The sequence below is a fragment of the Schistocerca americana genome, chromosome X (genome assembly GCF_021461395.2).
Source record: "Schistocerca americana isolate TAMUIC-IGC-003095 chromosome X, iqSchAmer2.1, whole genome shotgun sequence".
Classification (NCBI taxonomy): domain Eukaryota; kingdom Metazoa; phylum Arthropoda; class Insecta; order Orthoptera; family Acrididae; genus Schistocerca; species Schistocerca americana.
Window position 1 is genome coordinate 301536400 of NC_060130.1, and position 23063 is coordinate 301559462.

At 41.1% G+C, this 23063-nt stretch overlaps 1 protein-coding gene across 1 annotated transcript in view; it reads right to left on the bottom strand.

Annotated features, from left to right (window-relative positions):
* Nucleotides 1-23063, bottom strand: part of LOC124555974 (histone-lysine N-methyltransferase trithorax) — a 220142-nt gene that overhangs the window by 168213 nt on the left and 28866 nt on the right. Inside the window, exon 4 of the mRNA XM_047130020.1 lies at nt 17394-17852. Coding sequence (XP_046985976.1) covers nt 17394-17852 — 459 coding nt within the window. The remainder of the gene's footprint in view (nt 1-17393; nt 17853-23063) is intronic.

Sequence of the window (23063 nt, forward strand, 5' to 3'; positions counted from 1 at the left end):
CGTGCAGGGTGCAGTCATCTGCAAGTAGTGGCTCACATCAGCACCAGTGATGCCTGTCGCATGGGTTCCGAGGCAATTCTCAGCTCGTATGGGCAGCTGGTGGAGGTGGTGAAGACTGTTGGCCCTGTGTGTGGAGTGCAAGCAGAGCTCGCGATTTGCAGCATTGTTCTCACAGCTGATCAGGGTCCTGTGGTTTGGAGCAGAGTGAAGATTCTCAACCAAGGCATTGTCGACTCTGCGAAGGTCTTGGCTGCAGACTTCTAGATCTGCATTATTGTGTGGGGATTTGCAGGACTCCCCTTGATAGATCAAGGATGCACTAAACATAGCAAGCAGCTACTTGGGTAGCAGAGTACTTGTGGAATGCACAAGAGGATTTTTTAAGCTAGGCAGTAATTTAAGGTGCTCTGATGAACATTTGTCAGTCAATATGTAGCAAGGGAAGTAAAACAGTGTTCAGGATAAAGACACTTCTGACTGTCACAATTTTATCAGTAAACTGTTGCAGTATTCGTAATAAAGTTCCCGAATTTACTGCCCTCCAGGAAAGTTCTCACATTCAGATCATTTTTGGGACCGAGAGCTGGCTGAAGCCCAAAGTGGAAAGCTCTGAAATATTTTGCCAATCATGGAACATATATTGGGAAGACAGATTAGAGGCCATAAGAGGGAGAATGTTCATTGCAGCTGACAAAAATTTTGTCCCTAGTGAAGTTGGAGTGTGACAGTAAAGTTATCTTGTCGCGTATAATAGGTGTAGGTGAAACCATGTTAATTGGGCAGGGGAGGGGTTTCAGGCAGGCGGTCATTCAAAATACTTTTGAACACATTTTCTGAAAACGTGTCTTGCACAGCGAGCTCGGCAGCCCACGTAATGGAAATATTTCAGACCTTGTCGCTACAAATAGGTTGGACCTTATCGATTATGCCAGTATTGAAACAGGGATTAGCAATCTCGATGTCATTACAGCAATTACGATTACGAAAGTTAATAAATCAGTCAAAAAGGCTAGGAAAGTGTTTCTGCTACACAGACCAGATAAGTAATTATTAGCATCTCATTTGAACAGCGAACTGGCATCACTTGGTTCCAGTAAGATGGATGCAGAGGAATTATGGGCAAAGTTTAAGCAGATTGTAAATTGTGGTCTGAAGAGTTATGAGCCTAGTAAGTGGATAAAGGACGTAAAAGTCCCACCATCACTTAATAAGGAAATTTGAAGGATGCTGAGGAAGCAGTGGCTGTTGCACTCTTTGATTCGAAAGGGAATGCATAACTGACAACAAGCGAAGGTTAGTTGAGATTTGTGTGTCTGTGAAAAGATCTATGCACGAAGCATACAACTACCACCATCACACCATGCAAAAGATCTGGCAGACAACCTGAGGAAATTCTGTCTTACATACAATTGCTAAGTGGGTCTGGGGCATCCATTCAGTCCCTTGTTGACCAGTCTAGTGTGGCAGTTGAAGATAGCAAAATGAAAGCCAAAGTTTTAAATTTCACGTTCAAGAAATCGTTCACACAAGAGACTTGCACACACATATCACCATTTGACCTTCAAAAAGACTCCCGTATGGGTGACGTAATAATAAGCATCTCCGGCATAGAGAAACAACTGAAAGATTTGAAATTAAATAAATCAGCAGGTCCGGATGGAATCCCAGTTCAGTTTTACAAAGAGTACTTTGCGGCATTGGCCCCTTACCGAGCTTGCATTTATGGCTAATCTCTCACCCTTCATAAAGTCTCAAGCAACTGGAAAAAGGCGCAGGTTACTCCAGTATATAAGAAGAGTAAAAGAACAGGTTCGTAGAATTACAGACCAATGTCCCTAACATCTGTTTGTTGAACAATCATTGAGCATATTCTCCATTCAAATATAATAAACTTTCTTGAGACTGGGAAGCTGATGTCCAGGAATCAGCATGGTTTTAGAATTCATCACTAGTGAGAAACTGTGCTTGCCCTTTTCTCACATTATGTACTGCGAACTATGGTTGAAGGGCAAGGGTCAGATTCCATATTTCTACACCTCCTGAAAGCATTCGACACGATGCCCCATTGCAGGCTGTTCATGAAGGTACAAGTATGTGACATACGTTCACAGATGTGAGTGGCTGGAAGACTTCTTAAGTAATAGAACCCAGTATGTTGTCCTCGACAGCGAGTGTTCATCAGAGACAACTGTATAGTCAGTAGTGCCCTAGGGAAGTGTAATAGGACCACTGTTGTTCTCAATATACATAAATTATTTGGAAGGTGGGGGCAGCTATCTATGATTGTTTGCTGATGGTGTCGTGGTGTAAAGATGGTGCCAAAGTTGAGTGACTGTAGGAGGATACGATTTACACAAAATTTCCAGTTGGTGTGATGATTGGCAGCTAGCTCTAAATGTGGAAAAATGAATGTTACTGCAGATGAGTAGGAAGAAAAACCTGTAATGTTTGGATGCAGTTTTACTAGTGTCCTGCTTGACACAGTCAAGTTATTTAAATATCTGGGCGAAATGCTGCAAAGCGTTTAGGATCCATTCCAGGTTGGTTTGAAGGAAAACATCAAAGCAATTCAGAGGCGGGCAGCAAGATTTGTTACCAGTAGGTTTGAACAACACGTAAGTGTTACGTAAATGCTTCAGGAACTCAACTGGAAACCCCTGAAGCGAAGGTGGCGTTCTTTTTGAGAAACATTGTTGAGAAAATTTAGAGAATAGCATTCGAAGCTGACTGCTGAATGATTCTACTGCTGCCAACAAACACTGTGTGTAAGTACGAAAAAGATACGACACAAGAAATGAGGGCACATATGGAAGCATACAGTCGTTTTTCCATCACTCTATTTGAAAGTAGAACAGGAAAGGAAATGACAAGTAGTCATACAGGGTACCCTCCGCTATGCACCGTATGGTGGCTTGCAGATTATCTATGTAGATGTAGATGAAGGATCACCAAAAGTTGCACTTTAGCAACGACGCCACCTGAAGTCAAATATCAGTAAAGCAGAGGAAAGAGCACTTCATGCTCTGCAAAGGAGTGAGGGTCTACTTATGCTGGAAGCTGATAAGGGATAGCTACAGTCATTCTTTACGCAACATAATGTCACAGCAGAGTGCAGCCACTGATGTAATGTAATAAATAAAGAACTCTACGTTTGATCTTATGCTGCCAGTATGTAGAAAAATGATGAAGCTGCTGAATAATTCTAGCCTACCTCACAATGTTGGTTAGTCAGTTGATTGGGATTTAAGGGACTAAACAGTGAGATCATCATTCCCTTGATCCAGGGGTAGTTCATCTATAAATAGTGATGTAGTACTGAAAGTATTACTGAGCTGAAAAAGAATTTATAAGGAAGTGTATGGATTGGGCTGCTACGCAGATCAGAGCACATAAGGGGTCTCCAAGAGCTCGACCAATTGCGAGAAAAGCCCCAACCCACACCCACCACCAGCCACCTCAATGAAGGGCAAAGACAGACAGGATTAGTTAGCTAATTGCAATTTCTGTAGATAATTCGAACAATTCTTTGATCAAAATGTCTTCCTCTAACTGGCTACCAGTTTTTCTACATTTACATCTACATGGATACTCTGCAAATCGCACTTTGAAGTGCCTGGCAAAGATTTCATCGAACTACCATCACAATAATTCTCTATTATTCCAATCTCTAACAGTGCATGGAAAAAACGAACACCTGTATCTTTCTGTGAGAGTTTCGATTTCCTTTATTTTATTACGATGATCGTTTCGCCCTATGCAGGTCAGTGTCAACAAAATATTTACGCATTCAGAGGAGAAAGCTGGTTATTGAATTTTAGTGAGAAGATTGCACTGGAGCGAAAAGCGCCTTTGATTTAATTATGTCCACCCGAAATCCTGTCTCATGTCACTGACATTCTCCACCATTTCGCGATAATACAAAATGTGCTGCTCTTCTTTGAACTTTCTCGACGTACTCTGTTAATTCTATCTGCTAAGGATCCCAGACTGCATTGCAGCACTCCTAAGGAGAACGGACAAGCATAGTGTAGGTAGTCTATTTAATAGATCTGTTACATTTTTTAAGCGTCCTGCCAATAAAATGCAGTCTTTGGTTGAATTTACGGCCTTTACATTTGACTGATAAATGGTTCAAATGGCTCTGAGCACTACAGGACTTAACATCTGTGGTCATCAGTCCCCTAGAACTTAGAACAACTTAAACCCAACTAACCTAAGGACATCACACACATCCATGCCCAAGGCAGGATTCGAACCTGCGACTGTAGCGGTCACGCGGTTCCAGACTGAAGCGCCTAGAACCGCACGGCCACACCGGCCGGCTGATTTATGGTGTAACCAAAGTTTAGCGAATACCTTTTAGCACTCATGTGGCTGACCTCACACTTTTCGTTATTTAGGGTCAATTGCCAATTTTCGCATCATACAGATATCGTTTCTAAATCTGTTTTGTAATTTGTTCTGATGACTGTAAAAGATGATGAACAACAGCATCATCTGCAAACAACCAAAGACGGCTGTTGAGATTGTTTCCCTAAATTGTTTTTAAGTAGAAATTTGTAAATGGCACAGAAGGAGCTGTCCAGGAGAAATGATTTTAAATTAGATTAGGTACTTGTCAGATATTTTATGTTATTGGACAAATGATCAAAAATTTTTATTGCTGCATACAAACTCATCTCTGAACCACTGATGTTTTTAACAATGGCTAATAAAGGTCATGTCTCTCTCTTGTGTTGTAGATATGTACATCACTGTTTTTCTCAAATTGTGATGGATTATTTATGATGAATTTCATTAGCAAAAATGTGTATTGTGACAGAGCAGTTAAAATCCATAGCTTCTTAAGGGAGTACCTACATGACATTTGTGGGTGGACACCACATATATCACTTTTGTGCATTCAATACTTTCTTTGCAAGTGACAAGTTACCCCAGAAAATTATTCTGTATGGCATTAATGAGTGGAAATAACACAAAATATGTTCAGGAGGTAATACATACAATAACCATGGAGCATTAGGAAATGGTCATCTGTGAAGTGTGTGTGTATCAGAGGAGTGCAAATTGCAGAAGAGGAGGAAATAAGGTGGTGCAGTTCTGGGAGGTGACTGTATTATCCATAACAACTCCATTGAATGATCATTTTATGGGTGTCAAGGAGGACTGGTTGTGCCCCAGGATCTCTGCATCACCGATGGGGTTAGAGTCACATAACTGAGCATTGGTGATTGGTGCCACCGAGATTATCAAAGAAGCCTTGTCCTGATGATCCTCCTCCTTCACCACCAATGGTGGTTGGGATTCTTGCAAGTGCCCACAGGTCGCATTTTCTTCAGCCACTGGCTGGTGTTGGCCCTCTGAGGTTGCCAGAAAGAGGGTTTACCATAGGGTGTCCTGTCATCAGTAGACACTGGAGGAGGAAGCTGCTTCTCCAGCCTTATACAGGAAGTGATACACGGAGACAATGCTGCAGGAACCACAAGAGAGGACGATGGTGGGAGAATCGATTCTGAAAAAAGTGATAATGTTCCTGTCCACAAATCAGTACTGTTTTAGAAAGCATCACTCATTCAAAACTCAGCTTGAGCTTTTTCTCACATGATCCTGTGAACTATGGATTAAGGCCAACTGATAGCTTCCATATTCCTAGATTTTTGGAAAGTACTTGGTCCTTGACAGCAAGTCTTCATCACAGACAAGGGTATCATCAGAAATGCCCAGGGCAGTGAGATAGGACTGCTCTTATGCTCTATACACATAGATGACTTGACTGACAGGGTGAGCAGCAATCCACGGCTGTTTGCTGATGATGTGGTGTATGGGAATGTGTCATTGTTAGATGACTACAGAAAGATACAAGATGACAGACTAAATTTCTAATTGGTGTGACGAACAGCAGCTACATCTAAATGTAGGAAAATATAAGTTAATGTAGATGAGCTGGAAAAACAATCCCGTAATGTTCAAATACAACATCAGTAGTGTGCTTCTTGAAACAGGTCGATTAAATATCAAAGCATGACATCACAAAGTGATATGACTTGGAATGAGCATGCAGGGAGTGTAGTGGGGAAGGCAAATGTTCAGCTTCGGTTCAAATGTAAAGAGGATCACATATATGACATTTGTGCGACACAAGTGTTTGGGATCTCCACCATGTCATATTGAAGGAAGACACTGAAGCAATTCAGAGGTGGGCTGCTAGTTTGTTATTGGCAGATTCGATTAACATCCAAGTATTGTGGAGGAGCTTCAGAAACTCAAATAGGAATCCCTAGAGGAAAGGTGATGTTCTTTTCAAGAACTGGCATTTGAAGCTGACTGCAGAATGATCCTACTGCCACCCATGTGCATTTCACATAAGGACCATGAACAAAGATAAGGGAAATTAGGGCTGGTACGAAGGCATATTGAAATTCATTTTTCCCTCACTCCATTTGCGAGTAGAATGGGAGTGAAAATGACTAGCAGTGGTACAACAGTCTCTGTAACACACCATACAGTGGCTTACAGAATATGTATGTAGATGTAGATGGCTGTGATTTTCGGATAATTGGATGTTATATCAACAGGATGTAGCCATTCATACTTTTTATGTGCTGTATACGACCAGTGGTCAATAGATTTATATCGCTGTACTTTGTTTTCTTTCTTGAAGACTGCACAAATCGGTGAAAGTGGATGATGGTGTTCCATGGAACTAACTCACAGATCATTCACGAGGATTGCCTTAATGCAGCGATCATCCACAGTTACCACATTTAGGGTCGGCTGTGCAATTAGATAACACATAAACAAAGCGCAAGCATCAGGAGCACCTCATGGGCATGTCAGACCCATACATATAGTGACTTTTTTGGACATGTCGAACAAAATGTATGCCTCACCACTCAAGATTAGCAGGTAGCTCCTCGCCCGTATGGAACATGCGGTCTCAGTGGAAGATGATTCTTTGGACCATATTCAGTCTTGTGTCGAACAATGGTCAATGGTATGTCACCCAGACATTCAGGTATGTGAACAGTCGTAGATTGCGCAGGAAATGAGGCTTTGATCAACAGCCACCCATTCCACATATCTCCCAACGACTCAACCTCATCTAATTTGTTCTCAATACGTTCCACAAAAATTATGGCTTCTGCACAGTAAAAATATCCCCACCAGTTCAGGTAGCTACTAAGTGCTGAATAAATTGCTCTGCTCCTCAACATCTGGCTTGTTCATCTTCCCATGGGGTAGCCAGAGTTGGGAAAGCAGTAGGGTTATAACTATCCGCACTGAATTTCCTATAACTGTGTAATGAAACAGCCGGATCAGAACAGCTATTGTTTTGATGTAATTTAATATGATTCATGTGCTAAACATATGTCCTGATGCCACGTACTTTGATCAGGGCTCTCCCCATGAGCACTACCTAGAAGCAGCAAAAGCCATCTGACATGATGGCCATTTCCAGGAGTCCTGATGCGCAATGATTATGGACACCTACCCATTGGCATGCATGGAGTACCAGCAGCCCAGGCGTCAGCAGTGTGCAGGGCTCGGCAGAAAGAATACATAAAAACTCTACATTGGGCTGGCTACCACAATGGCAATGAGGTGCAAGTAAGAGCTTACACAGATATTGTGTGCAGACGATCTTTCACACTGTATGCATTAGTCACTACGTGAAGTGTTCTTCCCCAGTTGTTCCACATCACAGAAAAAATTAGAAATTGAAGGTCAAACCCAGAATAGGATCACAAATTTCTTCAACCTAAAGATGGCGAATGAAAGAAAATTCAAGAAAGGAAGGCAGAACCTAGGGGAGAGTCGGGTCAACATCGAAGGCTGGCACCATGAGAGAGAGAGAGAGCAAGAGGAGGAGTAATCAAGAGATGGGACATTGTAGCACAGGAAAGTAAGTAGCTGCTGCAATATCTTGGGGCTCCATGCTCACCATGCACATACAAAAGAGTTGTGAGTCCCCCTGAGGGGACCTGACACCATGATACAGCATCTGAGAGCTTTGACTCCTTGTTCCCACTGTCTGTAAAGCTCACCTAAAATCCACAAATATGGTATTCAAGTGTGATCTACCCTTACTGGCAATGAATTGTCGATTTCCAGACTAGGCAAATATATATAACCAAGACACTGGTGCCTACACTTTGTTACTGCAGACACACACTGAAACATTTCAATGTCTACTGACATATTACGTCAGAATTAGTCCAGATCAAATTATGATCAGCTTGGATGTTTTCTCTATCTGTTCTCAAAACTGCTTGTAAAATGTGTTCTGAGGCTGTTAGCTGGGCACTATCCTCTCAAGACTTTCAACATGTTTCACAATACTTTGATGACCACCTGTACGTAATAACTACAGGTTCTTCTCTGTCTACAGGAGTTACCCAATTTTATTACAGTGACATGACTGTGACTTGGCTGTGTGGCATCAAAACTATTCGGCAGTTTATCAAACATGTGCACAATACGGCCCATAATGTGAAGTTTGTATTTGAGATGAAAAGGAAAGGGAAGTTACCACTTCTAGACATGTGAATCAGCTAGGCAATTCAGCCACTCTATACACAACAACCTAGTGTACACTAACACAGGGGTATTTCACAATTCGTGTTACATACTTCCAGAGGTTGTAGAGTGGACTCAGTAGGTCAAGTTTTATATAGGAACACATGTCTGGAAACAGTTCGGTTGTATGTTACTAGGAAAATAAGCTACTCAGTCGCACGCTAGAAGTTTCTTACACAGTTTGCCTGTTATGGTAGGTTACCCACATTCATGAATGGTACGATGACATGATGTTGTGTCCTCTATTTCCATCTCCCTTGTTTTCATGCTTCCTGGTGGTCCATCAATAGATATTACAGTGACTAGTACTGCAGTAACAGGACACCCAAGTACATGTTCACAGAATGCAACAACATGTTATAAATTTACAATGAAACACTCTGCAATGGAATAGAAGCTCAACGTCTGTACCCCAAGTACTTTCCAAATCGTGTGACTCCACCCCATCCCGTGTTTGCCAGAGTACAACAATGACTGTGGAAAAGTCGCAAATGCACAAGCGATACAGCAAACTGTGGTACTCCAAGAAGGTGCCACTGTTATACTGGAAGAGGAAGTGCTGTGCTTCATCAAGTTGAAGAGATCGCAACAACAAGTACTCGAACCATTGCATGTGCCTTACTCGTCTGTCTTCTGTGTTCTGCATGAACAGCAATTCCATGCATATCACTCTCAGAAGGTATACACCATGCTCCCGGCATATTTTGTGCCATGTGTCAACTTCTGTACTTGGTTATTACACCATTGTGTGGATTTTTCTCAGTTTCTGAGGTGAATTTTGTTCACTGATTAAGCACATTTTAACAGGTAATGTATTTTGAACATTCAAAACAGCCACATTTTGGATCAAGAAATCCCCAAAGCAATGTGTGTACAAATATTTCAGCACACCTCCAGCATCAATTCTGGGCAGGTATCTGCGATGGTTGTGGGGTTTGGCTGTATATCCTTCCTCCCCACCTATAGGGTGCCAGGTACTTCATATTTCTGTAAAAAGTACTGGCGGAGTTTTTGGGAGGTGTGTCAGTGAACAATCAGCACATATTGTGGTTCCAGGGCGATGGTGTGGCAGTTCATTTTGCAGTGAGCATCCAAAACCATCTGAACGTAGTCTATGAGGACAGATGGATTGGTCGAGGTGGATCAAAAACTCAGCCACCAAGATTCCAGATTTAACCCTTTGGATTTTGTTTTGTGGAGTCACATGAAGAGTCTTCTTTACCAGACCTCTGGCCACTCAGAGGAAGATCTGGTTGCACAGATCATAGCTGCAGCAGAAGCGATTAATCACACACACGGTGCACAGAGTTTATGCAAACTTACTTCACAGATACTCTGTGTGCACTGAACTTCGTGGTCGTCATATCAAATAACATTTGTGAAATCACAGAAAATAAGAGTGAAATCTGTAAATCTTGTTTTCCTTGTGCGGGAACGAGCCGTTTCCGGACACAGGTTCCTATATAGAACTTGATCTACTAAGTCCCCTACACAATCTCCACAAGCGTGTAACATGAATTGTGAAACACCCTTCTATATCAGCATGCAGATCTTCATCAGCCAGCCCAGAAGAGAAAGGTTTCAAATACATAGAGCTACAATACCAACCAGGATTGGAGCAACATACACTTAAAGAACATGTTTCAAAGGAAGGCATGTGTTGAACAATATATTAAAGTAGGGATCCCTAAGAAAGGAAAATATACACCTGTTCAACCATAATAAGATGATTTGCTTGTAACTCTCCTCCCTTTCTGCGAGGCTGTACCCACTCCAATAGCCAGTTTTCTAGGTAGACAATGGCATCTACCCAGCTGTCAACCACTCAAGGAGATAAAAGCTCTCCTATACTTGATATAATGCATGTTTAGGTCTAAGGGTCTCTAAGAGTTCTAACATTCGCAGTGAGAGCTATAAAAGTTACACTGCTCATTCTACACGTATTTTGTCAATGTTGTGAAAGCCATACAATTATGTTCAATGTGATAAAAATCTTGTCCTACATATCAATGCACTGGGATTAGCTTATCAAGAAGTATCTATGCACCGCAGGTACGGCAATCTCTGGTCGCATATATAAATTCCTTGGTTTAATATACCACAACATAATGCAGTCTGGTGTTACATATACACCAAGACATATCATCTTCAGTTACTACTGTCAGTTACTGACAATGACAAAAGCAGTTCTAAGTTTGAGCAGCCATTTAAACTTTTTCTTGTGCACTCCTCTGATTACAGAAAATGATATGAACCAAAGCTATTAAGTCACGGAATAAGTCACTACATAAACACACAGAATACGAGACAGATTATTAATTTAAATTTGAAAAACCTGGAGTTTATCACTGAAATTCTTCTTCACTTCTGTGGGAAGACTATTGAAAATGGAATCTGCAGAACATGGCATTCCTTTCTGTACAATGGTTACGGAGATGTTACCCAAGTTGGAATATGTTTTCCATCGTGTGTTCTCTAAGTGAATGATGCAGTTCCTAATGTGTCTAAATTATCAACTGCAGTCCAATGTAGGCAACTGATACTACACGTTATTTTGACTACTATTTCTTGGGCTAAGACTGTTAATTCTCATTTTGTCAAAAAATCTGATACCACAGGAGACAATTAAGTTGCAATAAGGATGTATACCAAGTTTCTGCATTTCAGTATCAGTGACAATGGAGATTAGTCTCGCAGCAAAGACAAAGCAGCACTCTGTATCTACAGAAATGCGGCAAGAAAATAAACCTACCCCCCCCCCCCCACTCTCTCTCTCTCTCTCTCTCTCTCTCTCTCTCTCTCTCTCTCACACACACACACACACACACACACACACACACACACACACACACACCATGCATTTTGTCCTGTTTTTCACAGCAAGTAGATCCCAACTTTTTTGTATTCTGGACTGTTTGGAAAACACTCATCTAAAGCTGGAAAATATCTACTCAAAATGTTTTCCAGCCACTAATCCCTTTAGATACTAGAAGATATCAGATAGATTATATAATGGTAAGACAGAGATTTACGAACCAGGTTTTAAATTATAAGACATTTCCAGGGGCAGATGTGGACTCTGACCACAATCTATTGGTTATGAACTGTAGATTAAAACTGAAGAAACTGCAAAAAGGTGGAAATTTGAGGAGATGGGACCCGGATAAACTGAAAGAACCAGAGGTTGTAGAGAGTTTCAGGAAGAGCATAAAGGAACAATTGACAAGAATGGGGGAAAGAAATACAGTAGAAGAAGAATGGATAGCTTTGAGGGATGAAGTGGTGAAGGCAGCAGAGGATCAAGTAGGTAAAAAGACAAGGGCTAGTAGAAATCCTTGGGTGACAGAAGAAATACTGAATTTAATTGATGAAAGGAGAAAATATACAAATGCAGTAAATGAGGCAGGCAAAAAAGGAATACAAACGCCTCAAAAATGAGATTGACAGGAAGTGCAAAATGGCTAAGCAGGCATGGCTAGAGGGCAAATGTAAGGATGTAGATGCTTACCTCACTAGGGGTAAGATAGATACTGCCTACAGGAAAATTAAAGAGACCTTTGGAGAAAAGAGAACCACTTGTATGAATATCAAGGGCTCAGATGGAAACCCAGTTCTAAGCAAAGAAAGGAAAGCAGAAAGGTGGAAGGAGTATATAGAGGGACTATACAAGGGCGATGTTCTTGAGAACAATATTATGGAAATGGAAGAGGATGTAGATGAAGATGAAATGGGAGATATGATACTGCGTGAAGCATTTGATAGAGCACTGAAAGACCTAAGTCGAAACAAGGCCCCGGAAGTAGACAACATTCCATTAGAACTACTGACAGCCTTGGGAGAGCCAGTCCTGACAAAACTCCACCATCTGGTGAGCAAAATGTATGAGACAGGCGAAATACCCTCAGACGTCAAGAAGAATATAATAAATCCAATCCCAAAGAAAGCAGGTGTTGACAGATGTGAAAATTACCGAACTGTCAGTTTAATAAGTCACAGCTGCAAAATACTAACGCGAATTCTGTACAGACGAATGGAAAAACTGGTAGGAGCCGACCTCGGGGAAGATCAGTTTGGATTCCGTAGAAATATGGGAACACGTGAGGCAATACTGACCCTACGACTTATCTTAGGAGCTAGATTAAGAAAAGGCAAACCTACATTTCTAGCATTTGTAGACTTGGAGAAAGCTTTTGACAATGTTGACTGGAATAATCTCTTTCAAATTCTGAAGGTGGCAGGGGTAAAATACAGGGAGTGAAAGGCTATATACAATTTGTACAGAAAGCAGATGGCAAGTATAAGAGTCGAGGGACATGAAAGGGAAGCAATGGTTGGGAAGGGAGTGAGACAGGGTTGTAGCCTCTCCCCGATGTTATTCAATCTGTATATTGAGCAAGCAGTAAAGGAAACAAAAGAAAAATTTAGAGTAGGTATTAAAATCCATGGAGAAGAAATAAAAACTTTAAGGTTCGCCGATGACATTGTAATTCTGTCTGAGACAGCAAAGGACTTGGAAGGGCAGTTGAACGGAATGGACAGTGTCTTGAAGGGAGGATATAAGATGAACATCAACAAAAGCAAAACGAGGATAATGGAATGTAGTCGAATTAAGTCGGGCGATGCTGAGGGAATTAGATTAGGAAATGAGACATTTAAAGTAGTAAATGAGTTTTGCTATTTGGGGAGCAAAGTAACTGATGATGGTCAAAGTAGAGAGGATATAAAATGTAGACTGGCAATGGCAAGGAAAGCGTTTCTGAAGAAGAGAAATTTGTTAACATCGAGTATTTATTTAAGTGTCAGGAAGTCGTTTCTGAAAGTATTTGTATGGCGTGTAGCCATGTATAGAAGTGAAACATGGATGATAAATAGTTTGGACAAGAAGAGAATAGAAGCTTTCGAAATGTGGTGCTACAGAAGAATGCTGAAGATTAGATGGGTAGATCATATAACTAATGAGGAGGTATTGAATAGAATTGGGGAGAAGAGAAGTTTGTGGCACAACTTGACTAGAAGAAGGGATCGGTTGGTAGGACATGTTCTGAGGCATCAAGGGATCACCAATTTAGTATTGGAGGGCAGCGTGGAGGGTAAAAATCGTAGAGGGAGACCAAGAGACGAATACACTAAGCAGATTCAGAAGGATGTAGGCTGCAGTACGTATTGGGAGATGAAGAAGCTTGCACAGGATAGAGTAGCATGGATAGAGTAGCATGAAGAGCTGCATCAAACCAGTCTCAGGACTGAAGACCACAACAACAACAATCCCTTCAGATGAGTAAATAGGTGGCAGTCAAACATTAACAAATTTAGTGGACAAGATGGATGTTCCAATAATTTACATTTCAAATCTCTAAGTTTACTCACTGTGATAATGAAAGATGAATATCATCTTTTCAATCCACACAATTTCCCTTCTTGCAAGTTACTCAATTAGAAGCATCTGTTTTACACAATATTTCTTGCAAATGCATTGCCTTCACCTGTTTTAGAGTAGGGCTACAAGCTTCGAAACCACAGCTTTTGGACTGCTGTTTCATTTCTTGTGTTAGGCGATGGACCCACACCTCACCAACAGTAAGTAATCCACACACAAATAATTTGGATCCATTTTAAAATGTTCCAAAAGGCTTCTGATAAATTAATTTCACACTTACTTCTGATCAGCATCTAACAAATGCAAAATCCATACTGCAAAAAATGCATTCTAATAGTAAGTGTTTTATGTAAAATTTATTATACTCTCTCTTTTCAGGTGCATAGTGGAATAGTATATGAGCTGTCTCATACACCTTTTATTGATGATTCTCTTCTTCTGCATCTCTTTTTTCATCCATTGTTGCACAGCAAAAATGTTCTTTGTGTGGAAATTCACCAAAAGAAGTACAGTCACAGTTCAACTTCCCATTTCTTAACTGTTGAAAAGGGAACAGGAAGCTCGCTATAAAACTTCACCAACTGTGGGTTAATTTTGCAACAAACTGTTCAAAAAAGAGAATTTGTGACAGTTACATCATCCCTGTAGGTGCAGAAAATGTTGACCACTTGAGTAGGAAGTATGTCAGCATCTATTTTGATGTGCTAGGAGAAAATAGAGATACATTCTAAAGAAAATTTGTAGTCAGTTACATAACAAGCCTCAGCAGAATAATCTTTAAGTCAAATAATGATCCTTATCACAGAAACAGAGTGAACCGGAAAACTTAGGCTCAAGGGACAGACAGACGATTGCAAGTTGCATTATATTAGAGTCGGCCACAGTGTGCAAAACTGTATGGCTGCACATATGCGGTCCGCATGCATTTCCTCTGTACACCTCAGCTTTGCTCAGTCTTTCTGGGAAGTACAGGGATTGGCGCGATATTTCATTTAGCAGTGCAATGCAGTATTTTTTGGTCGGCACCGTTTTCTTTAGTTCAGCAGAATGTCAGCACTGTTTATCCTTTGCGATTTATTTATGTTACAAAAGAGTTTCACAGGTCCAGTGGCTGTTTGTACAAAATTAGGCATTCCAGCAATCTATCATCACAAATCTTTAAAATGAATGGTAGCCCCCAAAGAGAAGAATGAGAATTGTCACTATCATGTAGTCACATAATCGATGGTACCAGAAATTTGCTATGGAACGACATAGCACCACCACACACAAAGAATTTAAAGATTTAGTTGACAATGAAAGAACAAAAAATTACAAAGATCAACAGAAAATTTGTACATGATTCATTGTTATGTATACCAACAAGCAATCTGCACTAAATTTGCAGACATGGAGCACCTGATGAAATTTGTGGTAGGAATAGTACATTTTCTGAAGCTGTATGCGTTATTACACTGTCAGTTGTAACAGTTTTTGATAGCACTGAACGAAGTGTATGGAGACTATATATACCTGTGAAGTAAGTTAGTTAAGTCAAGGGACATGCCTGGAATGATTTTTGGCTTTAAAACCCGCTAGTGTTAAAATTCTGAAGGAGAAACGATAGCAGGAACAACAATTACAAGATCCAGAATGAACTGCAAGTCTTACATTTTAAATCAACTTGACAACATACTGGCCACAGTTCAGTCACTGCAAGGCGGGATACAGTTTACTTGCGATCTGATGGGATGCATTTAAAAAACAAATTGCACTATGGAAGGGACAAAAAAAAACAATCCATTTGCCACGTTCACTAGTGCTAAAGAAAACAGAATTTTGAAGAATTCATTGTGGCAATGAAATAATTACAATGCTAGTTTTCTACATGTTTTGCAGACACTGCCAATCTTACATCTGTTGTTGAGCTGTTTCAAGACCATTTGCCACTTCAGTTGAAAGCACCCCTCCACATGTGCAGATGGAACTGATTTAAATGGGAATTACGTTGCCTATCAAAGGCAAACTGTTTTACATTATAACTGTCCAGTAGTTCTAAATTGTTTTCTTTGGGAAGCGTTTCCTTGCCTCCATGACGTTACAGATGGGACACAATATTACAATCATTGGTTTTGTTTGTGATGTATGTTGCTGAGAAATATGAAACCATGCTGCATGCAAACCATTCAGTGTTCATTATCCAACTGCACAGCACGCGGTGCGTTCGCAGTTTCCCGCCCCCTCCAATTCACACAGTATGGCCTGTTAGTGGGGTAAGTGTTTAGCCAGGCAACAGAGCTCAGCAGGCATGTAAGAGCATTGCACACATGCAAAATTCTCGGCCATCCCTTTGCTATATGTAGTAAATAGTCTGCTCTTGGTATTCTATTACAAAAGTCAGTGACTAATGGAGTAACCGAGGAGAGCACAATGATGGCCATTTAAGTGAAATAGTGTGTTCTTGGTTCACAAAAATTTTCCTACATGACAAATGGTGAAAATTGTAGGCTGGCACAAATCTATATCCTAAACTCAGTTCCCCCTGAACCTGAAGATAACTCTGTAAACACAACAATTTCCTGCTGATAAAATGGCCAAGGAAATTACATTCAAACATGCGAGGCATGGAAATGGGGTGGTGGGTAGGGTGGAGGAATGAAATGAAATTTCCTGGAAAAAGCTGGGAGGGGTTTCAATCATGAGGATTTATTTTCATGGTCAAGTAGATAACATACGTAGTGCCCTTCATTTGTGCAACACAGAACAAATCTGATAGAAAAAAAGCCAATGGATACTACTGCAAAATGGCGAAAAAACTGGTTTGTAAATGTTACACATATCACATTTATTAACAGTGTGCCTTGAAATAAATTTCTGAGTGGGAATGAATGGAAAATGATAAAATATGAGACTGATGCATTACAAGTTAAGGTTCCTTAAGTTACGAATAAATGATGGGAATAGCAGGAAAGAAAGACGTTCATACTGGCACGATGATGACCTAAGCACTGGAGTCATCTAAATTATACTGTCCGCTAACTTTTTCTTTGCCTCTCGGCCCTCTATTTCGAGCAAATAGCATGGCTGCCACCTCTCCAACCAAACCAAAAGGTACACCAGTAAAAGTCACAAGACCTTCTTCAAATGCCATGTATCTTCCATTCCAGCACATTTCAAGAAATTTTTGGAAAAATTGAACAGCAACACAGTTCCTTGTCAGCACAGGTTTCAGTCCTCCTAGATAAAGCAGATTCAGTTTCAATTGTGAGAAACATTACATTTTCATTAGTTCTGCAGGTTCAATTTTCGTTGACAGTAGCACAATACGAGTTTATTATTCCGGTTACCAATGGTATTCGAGTTGCTTCCTCCATACCCCTCTGGAAATGGCAAAGAAAAAGCGTGCAGAAAGTAGTTAGCTCAGTTATGCGCAGGCACTAATCAAAATCTCATATTTTACCTTCCGTATGGTTTAAGCCACTTGCTGCCCTTCTAAGGAATTTTGAAACTCTAATACTGTTTCTCGAATGTGTAACTGAAGTGTTCAATTTAGTATTTCCATTTTGCTTGCCATTATCATCCTTTCTGAGGAGTCTCAATGTTTGTTTATGTTGCAGTTTCAGTCTTCTCCTAAGTCTTTTGCTGCTGTAGTCTGATTCACTTCTTCTTTCTGCAATTGGTAATGCAGTTTCCTCTGGATTCAACAGCAGCTGACCAGAAATAGTTTCCAAGCTATCCTGCATTGCACGTGGTAGAAGAGACTGCAGCCTCCCACGGATGTCCTCAGGCATCTTGAAAGACCTCAGACACATTTTCAACCAACAAGCAGGGCAACGAGCTTTGTAGTTACACCTGACCAGTGTACCACGACCAGCTTTCCACTGTTGGCTTCTGACAATTGGCGGGACAGAACACATTCCTGAAAATAAAAACTAATGAATTTAATTTAATTCTATAGCAGTATCAAATCAACTGTCATCAAATGTGCAACCATCTCACAAATGAAAACAAAAGTATTAATTAATATTATTCTGGTCTCTCTCTCTCTCTCTCTCACCCCCCCCCCTGTGTGTGTGTGTGTGTGTGTGTGTGTGTGTGTGTGTTGTTTTTTTTTTTTTTGGGGGGGGGGGGGGGGGGGAAGAGAGGGCGGCGCTCGTGCTCGCTTTTCCCCCCTTAACAATACATGTACACAGCTGCAGTAGGAATACAAGTAAAAGTTTTAACTGCACATCAGTAAATGTGGTTATATTAAAAATGTACAAAAAAAGGTCACACATTACTGCACTGTGTATCTATTTATGGATGTGATATAACGATGTGTGGTGATCGCTATTAGAGCAGGACATGTGGAACAGGTTATGTGGCTAATTTTCTGTGCCTCATCTAAAGACAGGGCAAAAGAGAGGAGGGGAGTGGAGGGAGGGAGGACGATTGTAAGTGTTACTGAAGACTGAAGGCTACCCGTCTGACTTTCAATGATATCTTCAACAAGGAACAAGAATTACTGTTGGGCTGCACAGAGAATTTCTTAGGTCTAATGTAATGTGCCCAAAGTAACAAATGTGACGGAGAAGGTAGAGTCAGATAAAGATTCATTAGAAGAATAGTAAAGAAGTGTAATTTATTCACAAAGGAAGTCACCTACAAACTTCACATCCAACTGATTCTTGCATGTTGTTCATAAGTTTGTGATCCTAGCCTATTTTCTCTGACAGAAGAGACAGAGAAAATTCAGACAAGAGCTGTAGGATTTGACAGGTTTGTCTGGTCAGAAAGACTGTGCCACAGAAATTATCAACAAAGTCTAATGGGTAACATGTCAAGCATCATTTTAATGATTAAGAGCGTCAAGAGTGTTCCATGATGATTAAACTCACTCACTCACTCACTCACTCACACAAACGCAACTCACAAACACACGACTGCAGTCTTAGGCAACTGAAGCCACACTGCGAGCAGCAGCACCAGTGCATGATGGGAGTTGCGACTGGGTGGGGGTAAGAGGGAGGCTGGGGCAGGGAGGGGAGAGATAGTAGGGTAGGGGTGGCAGGATGGGTAGCTTGCAGGGACAAGGTGGAGAGAGGGTAGGGCAGCTATGTGCAGTCAGGAGGTTAGACAGAGGGCAGGGGAGAGATGGGGAAGGGGGGAGATGGGATAGTGGAAAAGGAGAAAAGTAAAATGACTGGGTGCAATGATGGAATGAGGGCTGTGTATTGCTGGAATGGGAACAGAGAAGGGGCTGGATGGGTGAGGACAATGACTAACTAAGGTTGAGGCCAGGAGGGTTACAGGAATAGGGGATATATTGCAGGGAAAATTCCAAATCGTGCAGTTTAGAAAAGCTGGTGTTGGTGGGAAGGATCCATATGGCACAAGCTGTGAAGCAGTCATTGAAATGTAGGATGTGTTTGGCAGTGTGCTCAGCAACAGGGTAGTCCACTTGTTTCTTGGCCACAGTTTGTTGATGGCCATTCATGCGGACAGACAGCTTGTTGGGTGTCATGCCCACATAGAATGCACCACAGTGGTCGCACCTTAGCTAGTAGATCACATGATTAGTTTTCAAAGGTAGCCCTGCCTTTGATGGGATAGGTGATGTTTGTGACCAAACTGGAGTAGGTGGTGGTGGTGGTGGTGGTGGTGGGAGGACGTATGGGACAGGTCTTGCATCTAGGTCTACTACAGGGTATGAGCCATGAGGTAAGGGGTCGGGAGCAGGGGTTGTGTGGTGGACGGATGAGTATATTGTGTAGGTTCGGTGAATAGCGAAATACCACTGTGGGAGAGATGGGAAGGACAGTGGGTAGGACAGTGGGCGGGACATTTCTCATTTCAGGGCATGACAAGAGGCAGTCGAAACACTGGCGGAGAATGTAATTCAGTTGCTCCAGCCCTGGGTGGTACTGAATTATGAGGGGAGTGCTCCTCTGTGGCCGGAAGGTGGGACTTTGGGAGGTGGTGGTAAACTGGAAAGATAAGGAAAGGGAGATCTGTTTTGGTACCAGGTTGGGAGGATAATTATGGTCTGCGAAGGCTTCAGTTTGACCCTTGGTATATTTCAAAAGGGACTGCTCATCACTGCAGATGCAATGAACACTGGTAATTATCCTCCCAACCTTGTACCAAAAACAATCTCCCATTCCTTATCTTTCCAGTCTCCCACCACCTTCCTAAGTCCCACCTTCCGGCCACAGAGGAGCATTCCCCTCATAACTCAGTAGCACCCAGGGCTGGAGCAACCGAATTACATTCTCCGTCAGGGTTTTGACTACCTCTTGCTGTGCCCTGAAATGAGAAATGTTCTGCCCACTACCCTCCCCACCCCTCCCGCAGTGGTTTTTCACCGTCCACTGAACCTACATAATATACTCGTACATCACCCACACAACCCCTGCTCCCAAACCCTTACCTCATGGGCTCATGGCTCGTTCCCCGTGTAATCTGTCCCATACATACTCCCACCATGACCTACTCCATCCCAGTCACAAACATCACATACCAATCAAAGGCAGGGCTACCTGTGGAACACAGCCATGTGATCTACAATCTATGTTGAAACCACTGGGCTGCATTGTATGTGGTCATGACAACCAACAAGCGGTCTGTCCACGTGAATGGCCACAAACAAACTGTGGCCAAGAAACAAGTGAACCAACCTGTTGCTGAGCACGCTGCCAAACATGAAATCCTTCATTTCAATGAGTGCTTCACAATCTGTGCCACCAACACCAGCTTCTCTGAATTGGGCCGGTGCGAACTTTTCCTGCAACATATCAACCTTTGTTAATCATTGTCCGCAACCATCCAGGCCCTTCCCGGTTCCCATTCCAGCACTACACAGCCCTCATTCCATTATCACAGCCAGTCTTTTTACCTTTCCCCTTTTTCGCTAACCCCCCTCCCCCACCTCTCCCCTGCCCTCTGTCTAACCTCCCGACTGCACATAGCTGTCCTACTCTCTCTCCACCTCATCCCTGTGCACTCCCCAGCAGCACTTCACTGTTTGCCACCCTTACCCTACTATATCAGTTCCCCTCCCTGCCACAGCTTCCTCCTTACTCCAACCCAGTCGCCACTCCCATCATGCACTGGTGCTGCTGCTCAGAGTGTGGCTTCAGTTGCCCGAGACTGCAGTCATGTGCATGAGTTGCATTTGTGCAGCGTGTGTGTGCGTGTGTGTGTGTGTGTGTGTGTGCGCGCACGCGCATGCCTGTCTGTCTGTTGTCCATTTCTGACGAAGGCCTTACTTTCTTTTCACAGTAATGTTGCATCTCACATAATGTCATGTTGACAATAGTGAAGTTAGTAATATTTAAGCTTATATGGATGTGTATCAGTAAGCAATAATTCTGTGAACTGTGAAAGATTAAAGAACATTTGTGTTTGGCATTTGTGGGGTTAAGATGTTGGAGGGGTCGAAGTATAGTAAGGAAACTGTGTATTTCCCAAGTATCGTCACTGTAACATCACTGAAGAATTTACTAGTCACAAACAAGGGATTTCTGAGGAAGTATGCCATTATTAACAACACAAATTGCTACAAAATAATGAAACTATTTTGCAGACTAATCTGCAAGGCTGCTTCTGTTTTTCTATGTAAATATCATGCAAAAATTCAAGATGACTAACTGGAAGCAAAATACATGTATTTTTTTGATCAACGGTATATAGTCACAGAATGAGTCAAGTGGGGACCAGAGTTTTATGTACTAATAAAATTATTCTGGAAAATTGCTCATAATGAAACAGAACAATTTCCGCATTAAAAGAATATTGTGCAGTGCATGATTTAGTTGCACACAAAAAATCTACAAAACATGTAATAAAAATATTATCATTATCTTAAAATTGTATGAAAATACTTTACTCACATTTATTTTTTCATTCCTCTTCTGCTGCAGATCGTATCCCTAAATATCTGAAGTGTTCCAAGGAAAATTCTCTCCTACTGTGTTGTACAATTATTTCGTAATGATAGAAACATTTTTACCCTGCCTCACAGGATGTTAAGCACGTGTACAAAGGAGCTACTTCCTTCACTACTGGAGGTTTGTTCCTCAAAATTTCTTCATAAACACAAATTTATTTCCAATCTGGTCCTCTGAATGTAAGTTTTCATACTTCTTCATTACTAAATCATCAATTCTTCCTTGGGCAGAATTCAGTTTAGAGATGATGGCTTTGAGTCTAATTAATAAATCACAAAGAGTAGAATATGTGGCCTCTAAAAGAAGGAAGGCATCAGTGGACATATATGAAACAGTAGCATATATTCCCACATGTTTCAGCATATTATTGGCAATTTGAATTGAGCCTGGAAGTTGAGAATAAAATGAGTTTACAACACCCTAACAGTTTCCAAATGATTTGTAAACTATACCACTTTCTGCAACCATAAGCTTTAATGTAATGTAATCAGTTCTGGTGGCAGCGGAAAATCAAGTGCTATTAATATAAAAGCTTACTTCAACTTAAGTGTTGTCACAAACACAAAACCTGATTTACAGAAGATACTAAACTTCCAAAATGCTGAAAACTTGCAGCAATAATTTCCAGCACATAAAATCCGTTACATTTGGAAATATACATTTAAGTGTGGTATTAGATTCCATTAGGTAATTCACAGCACCAGAAATTACCCATAGTGAATTCACATAGTTAATAAAAAATGAGGATACAGTAAAGCTTTTAGTTGTATACAACTTCTTACTTGTAATGAGATGATGTGTTGACAGTTCACTCTTGTTTACGGTTCTAGTCACAATAACTGCAATGGACTGTCCATTTTTGTCTTATATTTCATCACATAACACAAAAATTGTTTTACTTGGATATCTTTGATAGTAAGATAATAGACTTGCTTCATACAGTTTTAGCATTTAATGGAGTCATCTAGATCATTGCACTATGTACACTTTTCTATTAAATTTGCAATACATATTTATTTGATTCAAACAACAGAATGTACCACCTTTACACAAAAAGGCTCCACAGAGTTTGAAAGGGAACTACGAGAACTATTATTAGAAAATCCACCAATCAATTTTTGAACAGGAGCACTTTTCATGAATTTTATTCCAACATCCTCTTTATGCTTACTGGTATTCAAAAGCCAAATGACGGAAATGTT